We start from the raw sequence: 19,537 nt of genomic DNA on the forward strand, positions 1-19,537 counted from the left end.
CTCTAGATCTTGAGAAATAAGTTGGGTTTTTATTCGAAATACAATGGCATATATTCGAGATGAATGTCATACATCAGAAATAATTATTATAACATTAGCATTCAGCTTAGCATAAACATTAAAATCCTTTAAAAATATGATAGAAAAAAGCATAGATAAAGAAGGGGAAAATGGTACTGAGCAGATGTAACGCAATTTAATTTGACTATCGTTTAAAAGTATCACTTGTTGCAGTGTATGCATTACATAAAGAAGTGATATAATGATATTAATAGGAAGATCAAATATTGAAGAAAAATTGTTGAATAATGACAAAAGTCAGAAATTTCAAGATCTGAGTTAATTATTGTTGTTACCTCACAGCACTGATGCATTTAATATCAATGAAAGATTGTATTCTGTGATGTAAGATAGTAACGGAATCCCGAAGTGAAGAATAATAATCGTTTTCTTTTGAAAATGATGTCCGTTATTCTAGATTTGTATGTGTGAAGATAGTGATATAGAGATACTCCTTGACCGTATTAGGACACATATCTATCTTAATGGAGACCGCCCAGAAGAGTGGTTCTTAGATTTTGATAAGCTTAGAAGTGGAAGAGTTACAAAACAACAATTCTTCCGTGTACTTACCAATATTAAAATTCAGTTTACAGAAGAGGAATTTGAGACCCTTGCAGCACATTTTATGGAAGGTGAGCAAGTTAATTACAGACATTTCTTAGATGATATTCATGATATTTTCACAAACATGAATTTAGAGCACGAACCACACGGAACATTAAAGAATTCACGTGAGATTGTTGCAAAAACACTTAAGACAAACATTCAAAGCCTTGATAACGATATGTACGCACTTCTTTCGAAATTAGCTTACCAAGTACGAACAAGAGCTATTCACATCAGAGAAGCATACATGGATTTCGATCCACACAATAATGGACGCGTTACGCAATCTCAATTCCTTCGTGCAATGCCATTTAATGATCTCACTACGGGAGAGATTAATCTTTTGGTCAAAACATATACAGATCCATCTGCTAAGGATGTAAACTATCGTAAGCTCTACCTAGATGTCAACCAAGCTCTCGAAGCGTACAAATCAAACGCTGTAACAGACATTGTCAATCGTAACCTTCTTCCTCACCAACTTCTCAGCCTTTCCGTTAACACAAAGAAGCCATCTGGAACAGTTTTAGACTGCATTACAAGATTTGCTAAAGTTGTTCGCGAACAACGTATCAGAATCTACGATTTCTTTGCTGCTCACGATCCATTGAACCAAGGCCTCATCACACGTTCCAAGTTTGAAGGAACAATTACCGTATTTGGCTTCTCATGGACAGCAGAAGAAATCGCTTACCTTAGTGAGAAGTACAGAGAAGTCCAGGCATCAACAGAGTACGTCAGATATCGCGAATTCTGCAAGGACGTCGAAGATGCAACAAATGCAACAGTTACATCTTCAGTTCAGACACTTGCTGTTACATCAGCACCTTCTCCTGAACTCAAACGCATCCTTGATGATGTCAGACATACAGTAATTCGCTTCAGAATCAATGTTCTTCCAACATTTCAGAATTTCGACCGCCAAAAACGCGGTTTTGTTACAGAACCTCAATTCCATCGCGCTCTTTCCACACTCAAGATCAATATTTCTACTACAGAACTTGCCGAAATCGCTCGTTTTTACGGATCTGATGAAGGCATTGATTATTTCAAGTTCGTAGAAGACATTGATCCAAGCCATTCACAGTCCCGCCGTGTATACAAGCCAATAGGAACTGATAGACAGTCAATCATGGATGTTTACGGTCATACTCCAACAGGAGATTTATTCATTACACCAGACAAAGCCGATGAACTTATTTACAAGTCTAAACGTGGTCTCATCAAGAAGATTGACGAGCACAAAGACATTGATTCACTCATGTACGCAATGAAACAGTGGTCAATCGTCAATTCCGTTCATTTTGGCGATTTCTTCTCTGATTTCGATAAATTGAACTGCGGAGAGATTCCTGTTTCACAATTCCGTTCTGGCTTATCATTATCCACATACAAAGTCACAGAAGACGAGTTCGATTTGATTGTTGATTCCTATGCATCAGACAAAAGACAAGGATTTGTTTGTTGGAGAGATTTCTGCAACGCAATCAAAGAATGCATTGCTCCATTAGATCTAGAGAAGACACCAACAGTTACACCAGCTATTCCATCAGAGAAATACCAGACAAGATCATTAGTTTTGAGACCAGAAAAGGATATGACATCAAATGTTGAAGAAATCCTCAAAAACGTTGCGAAATTTGTTCGTTCTCGACGTCTTTCTCTTATTGAACAATTCAAAGACAAAGATCGTCTTAATCACAAGCGAACAACTGCAACAGGATTTGCACAAGTCATACAGTTGATTGGAGTCCACATCTCTAAGAACGAAATCGACACATTGTGCACTTTTTACAACGATCCAAACACAAATTTTGTTGATTATGTTCGTTTCTGCCAAGATGTCGAACAGAGAACAGGCCAAATCTTTGGAGATACAGCATCTAATTCTATTGTTATCAATAAGATTCCTCAGTACTCTAAAGAAGAATCACCATACTTAGTTTCAGCTAAATCAACAGTTCCTTCTGATGATTATAACTGCATATTAAAGAGTTTGCAAACATACATTTACAAACGCCAGATTAGATTGAATGATTTCTTCAAAGCATTCGATCCATTGAATCGTGGCATTGTTACCCAACAAAAGTTCAATTCTGTTGTTGGCCAGACAGGATTACCGTTGACAGCGAAACAAATGGATTTAGTTGGCTTCAGATTTACACCACCTGGCCAAACAGATATGTTCGATTACAGAACATTCTGCAAAGAAGTTAATCAAATCTTCGGCCCAACAGACTTGAACAAATCTCCTACACCAGAGAATGACAAGAAGGTTGATTCTCTTCCTGATCCTTCAAAGACATTACAAGTCCTCGATACAAATCAAGAGCGTCAGTTGAACGAAATCATCAAGCGTATGCATAATGATGTTGTTACTAAAAGAATGAACATTCAAGAGCAGTTCATTGATTATGATAGAATGCCACGTAAGAATTACATCACTAAACAGCAATTCAAACAATGCATTGCTCGTTTAGGATTATGTAGTAATCCGCGTGAGTTTGATGTCCTTTGTAAGAAATATAGATGCACTGATCTTGATGATATGAACTATATGGCATTTTGCAATGACATCGAAGGTTCAAATTAACTGATATATTATATATTTTTTATTTTTTTATTAAATAAATTTTGAAATTTAAACTCAAAAGAAACATTTTATTATTAAGGGTGCACTGTAGTCGGTTTTGCCAAAGCCATTAAGATCAGAATTCAATGACTGAAAAACCGTTATTTTTGAAAGAGTATTGAAATAATTTTTAGAAAATTTCTCGTTTTTAATGAATATAATATAATTATGATTATTTTGGAATTTTGTGTGATTACACTTTTTTAATCAGAAATAATGGAATAGCAAAATTCCCTTTTATAGAGGATAAAGGCTATTACATACAATTGTTTTGCGACTCAATATTATTAAATATTCATTAGACATCAATTTATATATGCTTTACAATTTAAAATTCACGAATCTTGGATAGAATTTTACCCAAACACTGAGCAATACGAAGAATATACAAGACATAATAAAAGGCTCACTGCAGATGAAAATAATTATTATATTTCATCTTGCTTTTTCTATCAAGTAAACACAAGAAGTACGGTTTACTTAAACACACAAAATATCGCAATTAAATTCCTTATTGATACTTCAGCCTTCAATCGATGTAGTAACAATGACGAAGGTGGCTGTATTTCCTATCAACATGAAGGTTCTTTTGTTCAAGATCGTGTTTGTAGTTTCGCTTCTAAAGTAAAATCACTTTATACAAAAGGAGCTTACTGTAAAATTGATGTTAGTAATAGCAGCAGCTATATGAATTATATCTATGATTCATCTATTAGTAAAAGCGGAGATGATAGTTTCTTAGGAAATAGAAATCTTTATTTGAAAAATGGCCAGGTGCAAATTAAATCAATCAATATTTCATACCCTAAAATAAATTATAGAGATTTTTATGAAGTTGATTCGTTTTCTGCCCAATCGAATTGTTCATTTTCCACTTTTTCTAATTCAACAACTAGAAATAGTACATACTTTAAATTTCATCATTTAAATTTTGAAGGAACTTTTGAAATTCGATATTGTAACATTTTTAATAATCGAAATGGACCAACTCTTTGGGCCGAATCTGCTACAGTTCATATAATAAATAGTAGTTTTATAAATAATGATCCTGGTTACGCGTATTTTCAAGGTGATATAATTTTAGAAGAATGCTTCATCGATAACAATTCACCATTAATTTATAGAGATGTGACTTTTAAAAACAGCATTTCAAATGAATTTACTAATAATCTTTCTCATTTTTCATCTGCATTTTGTCATGAAGATGCATTAATTATTTATGAAATCATTTCAAATAATAAATATAGTGAAAAGAGTGCTTTTCTTTGTGTTTTACTTTCATCCATAAGCTAAAACTTTAACCCTTAATCGAAATATCAAGTACAACAAATATTTCCTGATTTGTTATTTTCAATTAAGGGTTTACTTTATGCAAAAATCCTGACATTTGAATCATACTCTCCAAAATTAAACCAAAAAGAGGGTCATGTTCTAAGCATTTAGATTTCTGATAGTTACTAAACTGCGAGACAAAAGGCGTTCATATTTATTATTGTTTTATGAAATTCTCTTTCTCTTCATATTTAACATTGCTTTATTACATTATCTTTTTCTTCACATAAATCACTGTTTTATGAAATTCTCTTTCTCTTCATATTTAACATTGCTTTATTACATTATCTTTTTCTTCACATTAATCACTGTTTTATGAAATTCTCTTTCTCTTCATATTTAACATTGCTTTATTACATTATCTTTTTCTTCACATAAATCACTGTTTTATGAAATTCTCTTTCTCTTCATATTTAACATTGCTTTATTACATTATCTTTTTCTTCACATAAATCACTGTTTTATGAAATTCTCTTTCTCTTCATATTTAACATTGCTTTATTACATTATCTTTTTCTTCACATTAATCACTGTTTTATGAAATTCTCTTTCTCTTCATATTTAACATTGCTTTATTACATTATCTTTTTCTTCACATTAATCACTGTTTTATGAAATTCTCTTTCTCTTCATATTTAACATTGCTTTATTACATTATCTTTTTCTTCACATTAATCACTGTTTTATGAAATTCTCTTTCTCTTCATATTTAACATTGCTTTATTACATTATCTTTTTCTTCACATAAATCACTGTTTTATGAAATTCTCTTTCTCTTCATATTTAACATTGCTTTATTACATTATCTTTTTCTTCACATTAATCACTGTTTTATGAAATTCTCTTTCTCTTCATATTTAACATTGCTTTATTACATTATCTTTTTCTTCACATTAATCACTGTTTTATGAAATTCTCTTTCTCTTCATATTTAACATTGCTTTATTACATTATCTTTTTCTTCACATTAATCACTGTTTTATGAAATTCTCTTTCTCTTCATATTTAACATTGCTTTATTACATTATCTTTTTCTTCACATTAATCACTGTTTTATGAAATTCTCTTTCTCTTCATATTTAACATTGCTTTATTACATTATCTTTTTCTTCACATAAATCACTGTTTTATGAAATTCTCTTTCTCTTCATATTTAACATTGCTTTATTACATTATCTTTTTCTTCACATTAATCACTGTTTTATGAAATTCTCTTTCTCTTCATATTTAACATTGCTTTATTACATTATCTTTTTCTTCACATTAATCACTGTTTTATGAAATTCTCTTTCTCTTCATATTTAACATTGCTTTATTACATTATCTTTTTCTTCACATTAATCACTGTTTTATGAAATTTCTTTCTCTTCATATTTAACATTGCTTTATTACATTATCTTTTTCTTCACATAAATCACTGTTTTATGAAATTCTCTTTCTCTTCATATTTAACATTGCTTTATTACATTATCTTTTTCTTCACATTAATCACTGTTTTATGAAATTCTCTTTCTCTTCATATTTAACATTGCTTTATTACATTATCTTTTTCTTCACATAAATCACTGTTTTTATGAAATTCTCTTTCTCTTCATATTTAACATTGCTTTATTACATTATCTTTTTCTTCACATTAATCACTGTTTTATGAAATTCTCTTTCTCTTCATATTTAACATTGCTTTATTACATTATCTTTTTCTTCACATTAATCACTGTTTTATGAAATTCTCTTTCTCTTCATATTTAACATTGCTTTATTACATTATCTTTTTCTTCACATTAATCACTGTTTATGAAATTCTCTTTCTCTTCATATTTAACATTGCTTTATTACATTATCTTTTTCTTCACATTAATCACTGTTTTATGAAATTCTCTTTCTCTTCATATTTAACATTGCTTTATTACATTATCTTTTTCTTCACATTAATCACTGTTTTATGAAATTCTCTTTCTCTTCATATTTAACATTGCTTTATTACATTATCTTTTTCTTCACATTAATCACTGTTTTATGAAATTCTCTTTCTCTTCATATTTAACATTGCTTTATTACATTATCTTTTTCTTCACATTAATCACTGTTTTATGAAATTCTCTTTCTCTTCATATTTAACATTGCTTTATTACATTATCTTTTTCTTCACATTAATCACTGTTTTATGAAATTCTCTTTCTCTTCATATTTAACATTGCTTTATTACATTATCTTTTTCTTCACATTAATCACTGTTTATGAAATTCTCTTTCTCTTCATATTTAACATTGCTTTATTACATTATCTTTTTCTTCACATTAATCACTGTTTTATGAAATTCTCTTTCTCTTCATATTTAACATTGCTTTATTACATTATCTTTTTCTTCACATTAATCACTGTTTTATGAAATTCTCTTTCTCTTCATATTTAACATTGCTTTATTACATTATCTTTTTCTTCACATAAATCACTGTTTTATGAAATTCTCTTTCTCTTCATATTTAACATTGCTTTATTACATTATCTTTTTCTTCACATTAATCACTGTTTTATGAAATTCTCTTTCTCTTCATATTTAACATTGCTTTATTACATTATCTTTTTCTTCACATTAATCACTGTTTTATGAAATTCTCTTTCTCTTCATATTTAACATTGCTTTATTACATTATCTTTTTCTTCACATTAATCACTGTTTTATGAAATTCTCTTTCTCTTCATATTTAACATTGCTTTATTACATTATCTTTTTCTTCACATTAATCACTGTTTTATGAAATTCTCTTTCTCTTCATATTTAACATTGCTTTATTACATTATCTTTTTCTTCACATTAATCACTGTTTTATGAAATTCTCTTTCTCTTCATATTTAACATTGCTTTATTACATTATCTTTTTCTTCACATTAATCACTGTTTTATGAAATTCTCTTTCTCTTCATATTTAACATTGCTTTATTACATTATCTTTTTCTTCACATTAATCACTGTTTTATGAAATTCTCTTTCTCTTCATATTTAACATTGCTTTATTACATTATCTTTTTCTTCACATTAATCACTGTTTTATGAAATTCTCTTTCTCTTCATATTTAACATTGCTTTATTACATTATCTTTTTCTTCACATTAATCACTGTTTTATGAAATTCTCTTTCTCTTCATATTTAACATTGCTTTATTACATTATCTTTTTCTTCACATTAATCACTGTTTTATGAAATTCTCTTTCTCTTCATATTTAACATTGCTTTATTACATTATCTTTTTCTTCACATTAATCACTGTTTTATGAAATTCTCTTTCTCTTCATATTTAACATTGCTTTATTACATTATCTTTTTCTTCACATTAATCACTGTTTTATGAAATTCTCTTTCTCTTCATATTTAACATTGCTTTATTACATTATCTTTTTCTTCACATTAATCACTGTTTTATGAAATTCTCTTTCTCTTCATATTTAACATTGCTTTATTACATTATCTTTTTCTTCACATTAATCACTGTTTTATGAAATTCTCTTTCTCTTCATATTTAACATTGCTTTATTACATTATCTTTTTCTTCACATTAATCACTGTTTTATGAAATTCTCTTTATCTTCATATTTGTTATATAAGTCTTTCGTATATATTATGATGAGAAAAAAAAATAATGTAATTATATAAGATACACCTTTATTTATTTTATTGATTATTAAGTTTTCTAATCAATGGAAGTATCTTCTTATACATTTGTGGCTTCAATGTTATGTATTGTTGTAGATATTTTGCAGCAGATTGATTATCTTTAGTGAAAATCATTGTCAAAGCTTGCAAAAGGATGTTGTCACGAGATGCATCCATCTTAAGAAGTATTTCTGACCATGGAGCAATTATTTCGTATGTATCATTAGTTTTAAGAACTTGTATAATGTAGTTCTTGATAACGAGAGGATTGTAGTAGTCCTTGTATTGATTGAATGTTTCAACTGCTGCATTCTTTGCATCGCTTTGTTTCGTGAGGTCTCTTGTGTATCCAAAACAATTTTCAGGTTGTAATGAATCAAGATTAATGTGATATCTTAATTGGTCAATTAATTCTTTGAAATTTCTATCTGTATTTGAATAGAGACCGTTTAGAATTTCCTCTTTCTTTTCAATTTCATTAGCTTTTGAAGCTTCTTCAATTCCTGAAATAAGTTCATTAAATCTTGTTGAGTGTTTGACATTTTCTTTATCATTTTCTTCCAGAAGGAATTTCAATCTTTCCTTTGTTTCTTCGTCTTCAGTGAATTCGAAAGCATCTTTGTATTTTCCGCATGCTTCAAGAGCCAAACAAATCTTTGTTTTATCACGAGTCATAAACGCGTATCCGAGAGATTCGAATGGTTTATTCGCGTTGATTGCCAATTCAGTCAATGTTTCAATAGAATACTTCTGATTTCCATGTGTAAAAGAAAGAACTTGTCCATGATAAGGATCAATTGTTCCACAAATAGATTTGTGTTCCCATGAAGAAGCGTTCTTAGGATCTAGTGTATTCGCTTCTTCTGAAGCACGAGACATCATTTCATTATCATTTGTGAAATAAGACAAAGCCGCATAACAGTTAAGAACATTCGCTTTTTCAGTTTCATCAGATAATTTCGCTGCAACACAGAAACAATGACGAGAAAATGAGATTTTTCCTGTCATGAAGAAAGCGATGCCAAGAGATTTCCAGACATAAGCGTTATCTGGGAATGCTTTAACAGCTCTTCTAAGAACAATTATTGATTGTTCTGTCTTTCCAAGTAAAGATAAAACTTCTGCAACATCAATAAAACATTCACCTCTTTTATCTTTTTCGGCACGTCTCATAAATAATTTCAAACATTCATTAGCATATTTTCCTTCTTTTGTTACTTTGAAAGCGAGCAAATAATATTCAGCGGCTGATTTAAGAACAGAAGATAATTTTTCACCAAATTCTAAAACATGAGAAGAAACTAAATTTTCTGTTTGATGAATAACTTCAATAATTGATTCATATCTATTAAAATTAAACAATCTTTTCATTAATTCCATTGTCTGATAAAGAGAAGGACCAAACAAAAGAGGATTATGAACTGTTTCTTGGTCAATTATGTTTTCAGACAATTTTTTACCATATATACAATCAACTTTGTATTGTAATTCTTTACATGGATGACCAATCTTTTCTAATTCTTCTGCAATTTGAGAAACAGCAACAAGTCGACCCATAGACATATAAGTATATCCCAAAACAGTCAATGCATTGAAATCATCAGGATTCCTTTTTGTATACAATTGGAGTTGATATGAAGCATCTTCATATTTTCCTAATTTAAAATACAACAAACCTGATTTAAATCTTGCCCAACTTTCATTAACAAGTTGACAGTGTTTTATTGCTTCTTCGTATTGATTAGAACTAATACATTCATCAACAATGATTTCAAGACATTCGGAACCTCTATATCCCAAATCATATGATTTTTTAAGTAAAAATTTTCCTTTTTCTTGTTCATTTAAAACAGTAATTAAATAATTTCCGAAATAAGCATAAACATTGCAATTCTCTCTATCTGCTTTCAAACAATTAGTAAATATATCATTAGCTGTTTCAGCAGAAATATGATTTCCAAGATAAAAAGCAGCCATTGATTTGATTTCAGCAAATTCTTTCGTATAAGGATATTTCAACAATTCATGTAAACGATTGTCATCTTTATCCGTCTTCCAGAATTCAACAGCAAACTTCGCTTTCTCGATTAATGAAAGTTCTACACCATTATCAATGAGTTTTTGTGCTTCTTCAAGACGATTCAATTTAATTAAAGCGCGAACAACGTATTTCTGGCCAATTTCTTCATTTATAGAGACAATCATGTTCGAAATAGATAGAAATCCTTCGTAATCGTTGAGTTCTTCCTTTGCTTTGGCTGCTGATTCCAATGCTTTTAATGATTTGGAAAATTTCTTCGTAATTTCGTCGATTAGTGCGTTCTTTACATTCCTGTCATTGATTAAGTCAATAACCATGATGTATCCGCTTCGAAAATCTGGAATTAGCTTGACTTCTTTCAAAATTTCATTTGGATCTGGATTTTGTAAACTTTTGATCCAATTTTCGAACTGGTTCTTGCCTTTATTGATGTGCTTCTTGGCTGTATCAATTGGATTGTCTCCAAACAATGTTTCGATGAATAATCTTTCATTATTATCTTCTGGTAGCATTTGTGCGTATTTTAGACTTTCGTCGTATTCGCCCATGTCTTTTAATGCATATGCTAAGTCTTCTAACTTATCAACATCTGTAGGAGGACACAATTTCAACAATTTAACACGATATTGAAGAGTTTCGTCGGTTTCTGGTATTGCTTTGATGAAATTCGCAGCTTTCTCGTCTGGAAGAGTCTGAAGGCTCTCAATAAATTCTTTGTCAAGGTCTTCTTTATCTAAATCTCGAATAAATTCAGAAATTGTTTGGACAATTATTTCTGTTTGCTTGCAGTTTTTAAGAGCATTGATGCAATCATTAACTAAATCAGAAGAATCAATTTTGTGTTCTGCTATAATAAGGAGTTTTAACAGGGTTGGATCTTCTGGCTTCATTTCTAGCGTTTGTTTGACCAAAGCAATGCTATCTTTGAACTTTCCTTGTTTGAACTTTAGCACTGAAAGCATTTGATGCAATTCGAATTTACGAAATTCAACTCGATTTACGGTTGGAAGTATAGAATTTAGCGTCTTTTCGCAATCTTCTAACTTACCCTCACCCATAAATTTCTTTGCAGCGATAAGATTTTGATCAATACGTGTTTTATCATTCGACATAGTTTTTTGAAGTGAAAAAAAAATTTGCCTAAGTGAGTCAAAGCATCCAGATGATATGAAAAACACTTTAGATTCAAAGCGCTAGCCTTTGATTTATAGCATGTTTTCATGCTTTTGAGAATTGAAATCTAATCATTTCATGTCTTATGGTTTAACTATGATATAATTCGAACCTGTTATTATTCGCTATGAGAATTGAAGAATATCAATTAGATTTTGGCAAATCATTTTGAAATCTTGCTTTTGGCAAAGGTGACCAAACTATTTTTTGAAAGTCCGCCATAACTTTAATGGTACTATTTCAGCGTGTACAATGAATACAAAAATTCTAAGAGTGCCACATAAAATAGTACTTTAGACTTGAGTTAATGCTACCAACCAAATGTTAAAAAGATGACTTTAGTGTTTTGATAATCAAAGATTAAAATCATTATTGTCTAAATCAATAATCATAACGACAGAAGTTAATGTTTTTTTATCAGTGCTTTAAATCCACTTTTAAAAGTATACCTCAAAAATCAAAATATCAAAAAAAAATTGGCCGATAGGTTTGGCTTTAATTTTTGTCTGCTTTTATGATTTGATATGGATGTTATAATTTTAAAAGTTGAGCCAAATTCACCAATAGATTTTTGAGATTTGCAAATACTCAATAATTTTCAGCGTGTTATCTTTTATTAAAAGAACTATTTGGTTTCAGTATCATATAAATTGATATTTACTTTCTATTTGAACCTTCATTTAGCTAATGATTTAATAATACAGATTTCATCTAGTCCTTATAAGAGAATTTTGAATTTGTTATTGTTGCATGCTAAGTTCGGTCAACGATAGGAATTGAGGGGAAATTAATCGTCGAGGAAGTACGATTATGTAAAGTAAAAAATGTTGTGGGATTTTTAATATTGTATATAATTTTATAATAAAATTTTTGTGAGACATTTTAAGAAGCACATATAATTTTTTGAATTTAAAAATTAAAGTAGTGTTGAATGAATTTATTGATTAATTTAATACGGATATTTCTCAAAATTAATCAAAAATAGGTTTTCAGAGAACTTTTGAGATATCTTTTCAAAATGTCTTTTTGAAAATATATAAGTATTATATCAAATTGAAAAAAGGTATTTATCAAAATTCTAAATTCTTAATAAAAAATAACTTTTCAGAGGATTGTGATTTTGAAAGCATGAGTAATAAGTAAAAAATATCTACGATTTTAATGAGGGAATTGTTCCTTATGAGGTATACATTATAACTATATACCTCATAAGGAACAATTCCCTCTTGATAGCTGGGAAACTTTCTCTGAATAACTTATCATTTGGAGAAAGTTTCCCAGCTATCTATTAGAAACTAAAGGCTGTGAGGCACTAATATATAATCAGTGCCTCATAGCCTTTAGTTTCTTATTAAAAACGAGAAAACTTGTTCGAAATGATAAACAATTTCGAACAAGTTTTCTCGTTTTAAGGAGGGAATTGTTCCTTATGAGGTATACAGTATGAATATATAACTCATAAGGAACAATTCCCTCTTGATAGCTGGGAAACTTTCTCTGAATAACTTATCATTTGGACAGAAAAGTGACACTTTACATGGCAAAAAATAGAGCCTTACTTTTGAGATACTTGAGATTGAAACTGAATCTTATGAGGCGGTGATCTTGAATCACTACCTCATAAGGTTCAGTTTCATATAAAATTTGTTGCAATTTGTTATTCTTTTGCAATTATTTCTTATAAGATTTTACATCTTTTAGCGGGGAATGTTTGTTATCATGTATATATTATAAATATCTACACGATAACGAACATTCCTCGCTAAATTGCTGAGAAACTTTGAGGAAATGTCGAACAATTTCCTCAAAGTTTCTCAGATTTATATAGATCACTAGAGTCCCCTAGGCACTGATTCTGGTTCAGTACCTAGGAGGCTCTAGTTCTCTAACGAACTGATAAAATGTTTTTAAATTTTTGGATATTGCTACCTGTGAAGCACTGACTTCAAGTCAGTACCTCACAGGTAGCAATTACATTGAAAGATGGGAGAAACTTTGTCCGAATGTTAAACTATTCGGACAAAGTTTCTCACATTTGTAGTGGAGATGGAAGGCTTTGAGGTATATTGTATTAATATATACCCCAAAGCCTTCCATCTCCACTTGAAAGTGTCCAAACTTTGGGTTAATACTTTGCAATTAACCCAAAGTTTGGACACTTTCTAGAAGGAATTGGAGGGTAAGAGATATACATTCATATGGTATATCTCTTACCCTCCAATTCCTTCTTAAAATGGGAGAAACTTTGTCCGAATGTTAAACTATTCGGACAAAGTTTCTCCCATTTTTTGAAGGAATTGGAGGCTATGAGATACTGATGCAATGTCAGTAACTCATGGCTTCCAATTCCTTCCTAAAACTCATAAAAGTGGACATTACATGCATATAAAATTTGACATGTAAAGTCCACTTTTTGTGAGCGGGGATTTGACTCCGTCAAATCCCCTTTTTCGTTTACGAGAAAGCCAAATTCTCTCAAAAAGTTAAGTAGGACCAATTTTTTATAAAAAAAATCCAATTTCATTATGAATGTTAATTAATTTATATAATTATTGAATAAAAAATTTTCTTTGAGATTATGAAAAGTTCTTTGAAAAGTTATTTTTTCTCATTTTTAAATATTGTATTAGCCTATATATTTATAATCCAAATTAAATAACTTTAAATTCAATATTTAAAGAATAATTTTGAAGGAATTGAGTTACTTCCCCCGACGATAAAATTGAGAGGTTTACATTTTGACCGAACTTAGCATGCAACATTATAATAAAAAAACAAACAGATATAGCTTACACTTCTATAATAAAGATACCTTTTATAGAAATCAGTATGAAATGTGTTTTGGCTTATTGGAAGCATATCAGACATAATCGCCATAATCAAAAAATCTATATACCCAATAAGTAATAAATTTGTCGATATAGATTTTCCATAAAATTAGTTTTTAGTCTGATCTTGAAATAAATTTAATTTTTTATAAAAAAAATCACATTTAAAAGTACCTTTTTAGTAGCTCGAAATCCTGTTGGTGGATTTCGGGCGTACTTCAAAATTAGCTTTTCTTCTACATATGCAAGCTATATTTTAAATATGGAGCAAATCGGATCGGCGAAAGTAGTTTAGTTACCTTTCTTTTGGCTGAAATCTATCTATATTATGAACCAATATCATGTGTTATTTATAATTGATTAACAGAACAGTTAGTTGTGTGTAGTATTTCAGAGATAAAAATAATTTTTATTCTAAATTTTAGGGCACGCACATATTTCTATTTCATATGCAACTAAATTTCTATGCTCTTGAGATTTCAATCTGCTAATGAGTTTAGGCAATTTGTGATGGAAGAATCTTGTGCATCAATTAGGGAGGGGCACAGAATGTCAGAAGCATTGTAACATTGATGTTGATATCACAGCAATAATTAATTAGAAAATTTTATAATATTTTTTTTTTTTTCATTTTTCTTGTTTTGTTTCAATATTTTGAAGACAATTCACATTTAAAAAGGAGATTATAATCAATAGGTCTTTATACAAAAATAATAAAATAAAAAGCAAAAACATTACTTTTGGTTGAAATATCTGTAAACCGCGCCGGCAATTTCCTTTCCTTTGTCGTAAGCTGCAGTAGCGTATGGAGATGCAGCGCTAGCAACAGCGCTAACACCTGTTGAAACTGCCGATGTAACGTCTGATACGACGTGTTTAACAACATCAACAGCTACAGCGCCAGCGTTATTCTGTCGTGGGTGGAAATCAACTGGGCCAGAGCCAGCTGAGCCGTATTTGTTGATTTTTGGAGGAGGTCTCCAAATTTGTTCTTCATTTGGATTTTCATCCGAAACAAATGGTGATTGTACTTTAGGTTTGTCGACAAGTGCATCGTTATCCTTGAAATCATCATTCTCTAAGATGCTATCGAAATCATCAACATCAATTTCGCTTGAAACAACACGGATCTGTTTTCTAGACTGTAATTGACGTGATCTACCAGGTCCTGATTTCTTAATGACGGCTGGTTTGCGCTTAGGCAATGGTTTCGTTTCTACAAGTGGAGATTTTTCTGGTTTATCTTCGTCATCGATACTAGGAATAGTATAATCTGAAAGAGGAGCTGACATGGATCTCGGTGGTGCCTTTGGCTCTGGTTTTGGTGGTTCTTCGGCTGGTGGTTCTGGTCCTTCATCGGATTGAGCTTCACCAGGAAGATGTGCACCTGCTTCAGCATAAAGCTGGGCTGCATATTGTTTAGCACCGCGAGATTTGTATTTTGCAGAGACTGATAATGCATCAATTCCAATAGATTTGAAATAATCACGTGCTTTTTTATTTCCGCCGCATTTCATGACGTTTATTTGCTCATCAGTCCAGGAATCTAAATCAAGTGATCTAACAAAAGAAACGTGAACACCTAATCCACGATGTTTGCCAGCACACTCCAGGCAAATCCAAATGCCATAAGTAACGGATGCCCATGTTGGATTTTTGGCGCCGCAATCAGCACACGTCTTATTTTCGGGCCTACGCGCTAGGCGCCTGAGTTCGTCCTTATTGTCACTCATTAATCAAAATTTACGACGGTTTTTTTCATTGGGGCCGATCCTAATTACAGCTTTTCCAAGCTGAATCTTGCATATATTATTCATCTAATCATGGAAAATTTTTAATAGCGCAATTAAGTAAAAAATGAGCGGATTCATTTCGCAAATTTGTAATGGATATTCGTGCTATGAAATGAAAATTACTGTGAATATTGCATGTGATCCTAAATCCTTTGCCAATACCGAATAATTTTGTTCAAATTCTTCTTTTGAATTTGATTTAGGCCAAAATATCTTCAAAACCAAGCATAATCTAAAATTGCCCTTAATAAGTATTTGTCAGAGAGTTCGCTCAGATTTGAAGCCACTAGCTTCAAAATTTTGTAAATTCACGATAAAAGTTGTCAAATTAAAATCGAGATACTTTTAGAATGGAATTTCCAAACCAGATCATCATGGTTAACTTGGAATCATCTAAATACTTTGCTGATGCAATTTACGACGAGTTAACCGATCAAGGTGTCCACATTTCTCGAATGGGAATTAAAAGATCACAATATCCAAATGGCGAAAAGTATTATAAGCTAGAAATTCCCAATGCATTCTCTCTTCTCGGTAAAACAGCATTATACGTTGGATCCATTGTCTCTGATGAAGATATTTTCGATGTTCAACGAATTGGCTATACATTGGCTTATTCTGGAATCAAAAGAAGAATATTTGTTATTCCATTCTTAGCCTATTCTTCAAATGACAGAGCTATTTCTCCAGGAGAAGTTGTAGTTTCAAAAATTAATCATACTCTCTTCAGCTCTTTAGGAGCCACCGATGAAGGAAACGTTTTTGTTTTCTTGGATCTTCATACAGCCGGCCTTTTGCACTATTTCGAAGGCTCCTGCCTTAGAATTGAATTATACGGTCAGAGAGCACTTTGCGATGCCATCTACTCCGCAGGCTTTGACATGTCTAAAGTCGTTATCGGAGCTCCTAACCTTCGAGATTCTAAGTGGGTTAACTCATACGCTTCAGAATTCAAAGTTCCAATTGCCTTCGTTACTCAGAACTCAACACTTGAAGAGAACTCTCCAGGAAGCTTAGTCATTGGCGACGTACAAGGAAAACATGTGATTGTTTACAGCGATTTGATTAGATCTTCTTCTGCAGTTATAAACGTAACAAAAACATACCTAAATGCTGGTGCAAGCTCAGTAGACTTCATGCTTTCGCATTTCGCCATTGTTGATGAAAATCAAATCAAAGAAATCGCAGATTCTCCTGTTTCAGGAATTTACGCTACAAACTCTCATCCTATTACACAAACAGAACTAGTTAGATCATCTCCAAAGTTCCATATCATTGATATTGCTCCATATTTTGCAAGATGTCTTTTCGAGATGCTTCCTTCAGATAGATTCCCAAGATTATCCGTTTAAGAGATATTTTCTCATCAAAAACACAATTTATTATTTTGTATTATTTTTTTAATTTTGTCTGTTGTAAAAATTAAATGATTATTTATATATAAAAATTCATAAATTTTATCAGAAATCTTTATGATCATTGTTTTTCGTATGCACTACATTCATAACTTTCTTTTATCATTTTAAAGCGGAATTCATATAGGCATGTTTATTCAAAAGCTACTTATAGACAGTTTCTTAACTTAGACCTTTTGGTAATGCTCCGTTTTTTGCAATAATTGAAGAATCTATTTGTAAAAACCTTCGACTAGATTCATGAAAGAGTGAAAAGCTCTCATATTTGCAACATTAGTGATAATATACTAAAAAATCGGAGAAGATAATACCCTACTTTTACAACATTTAGAAAACATGCATGACCCCTACCCAGGGTCCAAAAATTGGTATTTTCTGCGCTCAGGCAACATGAGTTTTTGGGCCGCCAAATGAATAGCTCAAATAGTTTCCTCATATAGAGACATGCTTATGCTTAGAGTTTGAAGGGAATCTAAAGTGATTTTTTTCTGCATTTCGAAATCTAATGCAATCTTAAAATCATGATTAAACTGCGAATCTGGGCGCAATTTTTTAATATGTTAATATATGAAGGTACTCCTACTACTGCGAATGCTTCAAATGAAAATTCAAGAAATCAGATTAATTTGATCACATTAGTATAGTAGTGGTCAATCCAAAAGCTTATATGTTGATATATAACCTATAGAGATGATAATTATCGACTCTTCATTGAAATGCATAAGATTTAATAATCTCATAAATATTCTTTTTAATTTTCAGTATTTCGTGTGCATTTAGATTGCATATACCTGTATATGATATTTCTAGAATGTTTTGGTTAGATATTAAGTTTTTTAGATTAATATTTTAACATTTTGATAAAACAAGCAATTGTTCCATTTTGGAATCGCGATTGAACTCTAGTTTGACTAATATGATGTTGTATGATCAAATGAATTCTAACTTCATGAGATAAAATTTGAAATTTGAAAATGCGATATCTGACTCAAATATTTATCTGAGCACATTTAACATTCAATTATAAACTAAAGTAATATACAGCAGATTCGATTTGGCTTATATTTTAAATATTCAACAAATAATCTTATAAAATTGTGCTATTCACGTTTCTCAAAGATGAATTAAGCATTTACAACTTGTGCATTGATGGAATTAGATATGGATTCTAATGTTAATCGATATTTTGTAATTGATATATATTTTATCATGGTTTGACATTTGATCGTGTTGAAACCGGAATTGCAATATGCATCATCTATATATATAATTGTCAAAATATGAGCTATAGATTTTTAAATTATGCTCCTGATTATGAGTGACTTATATGATTATATTGAATTGAGTAGTAAGAATCATAAATATTAGAATATTACGATAATGTATTATAACCTTATAGAAGCTTAAGGCTAAAAATGATGATGAAAATGTAGCTCAAATTTAAGTCTAAAAATTTGAAAAAATTAAGTGCTTATGATAGTATGACGATATTGGTTTGAATGTAAGAAATTAGAGATGTATTAGAAGCATTATGAGAAAATAATAAGATATAAAAACAATTTTATGAAATAATTTAAGTTATAAGAGGTGTTAACATTGGTAATGTGTGTATAAGATAGTAGAATTGTATTGGATCTTTGATTAGTATTTTATAACAATTTATTAATGTAGATGTGATTAGAATGTTGGATTTCAAAGGAGAAAGCGGATTGTGCACTCTTGTTGGTCTGCATGTGTCATTTCGGGAGACATTGCCTGTGCATGTCTCCCAGAATGGCATACTGTTCCGCATTCATAACTTGAATGCGGAACTTTGACCGACAAGAGTGCATTGTGCACTCTTGTTGGTCTGCATGTGTCATTCCGGGAGACATTGCCTGTGCATGTCTCCCAGAATGGCATACTGTTCCGCATTCATAACTTGAATGCGGAACTTTGACCGACAAGAGTGCATTGTGCACTCTTGTTGGTCTGCATGTGTCATTCCGGGAGACATTGCCT

At 30.8% G+C, this 19,537-nt stretch overlaps 4 protein-coding genes across 4 annotated transcripts, besides 2 other annotated features; 2 read left to right on the top strand and 2 right to left on the bottom strand.

Moving 5' to 3' along the window:
• Window positions 1-467: 467 nt before the first annotated feature.
• TVAGG3_0554430 (EF-Hand calcium-binding domain-containing protein 6-related family) lies at window positions 468-3,304 on the top strand (the record flags this gene model as incomplete). The annotated part of the gene is made up of 1 exon (XM_001308481.1): window positions 485-3,262. The coding sequence occupies one exon, from the start codon at window positions 485-487 to the stop codon at window positions 3,260-3,262; it is 2,778 nt and encodes a 925-aa protein (XP_001308482.1).
• A 4,899-nt stretch (window positions 3,305-8,203) lies between these two features.
• On the bottom strand, window positions 8,204-11,543 carry TVAGG3_0554440 (cellulose synthase operon protein C family; the record flags this gene model as incomplete). Its single annotated transcript, XM_001308480.1, has 1 exon — window positions 8,305-11,385. One exon carries the CDS (start codon window positions 11,383-11,385, stop codon window positions 8,305-8,307), a length of 3,081 nt encoding a protein of 1,026 aa, XP_001308481.1.
• A 1,119-nt stretch (window positions 11,544-12,662) lies between these two features.
• Window positions 12,663-13,003: a mobile genetic element.
• A 13-nt stretch (window positions 13,004-13,016) lies between these two features.
• Window positions 13,017-13,962: a mobile genetic element.
• Window positions 13,963-14,891: 929 nt separating this feature from the next.
• Window positions 14,892-16,061, bottom strand: TVAGG3_0554470 (GTPase activator protein; the record flags this gene model as incomplete). Its single annotated transcript, XM_001308479.1, has 1 exon — window positions 15,063-16,061. One exon carries the CDS (start codon window positions 16,059-16,061, stop codon window positions 15,063-15,065), a length of 999 nt encoding a protein of 332 aa, XP_001308480.1.
• Window positions 16,062-16,453: 392 nt separating this feature from the next.
• Window positions 16,454-17,567, top strand: TVAGG3_0554480 (ribose phosphate diphosphokinase protein; the record flags this gene model as incomplete). Its single annotated transcript, XM_001308478.1, has 1 exon — window positions 16,472-17,473. One exon carries the CDS (start codon window positions 16,472-16,474, stop codon window positions 17,471-17,473), a length of 1,002 nt encoding a protein of 333 aa, XP_001308479.1.
• Between the last annotated feature and the right edge of the window lie 1,970 nt (window positions 17,568-19,537).

Source organism: Trichomonas vaginalis, chromosome II (assembly GCF_026262505.1).
Source record: "Trichomonas vaginalis G3 chromosome II, whole genome shotgun sequence".
Taxonomy (NCBI): Eukaryota; Parabasalia; order Trichomonadida; family Trichomonadidae; genus Trichomonas; species Trichomonas vaginalis.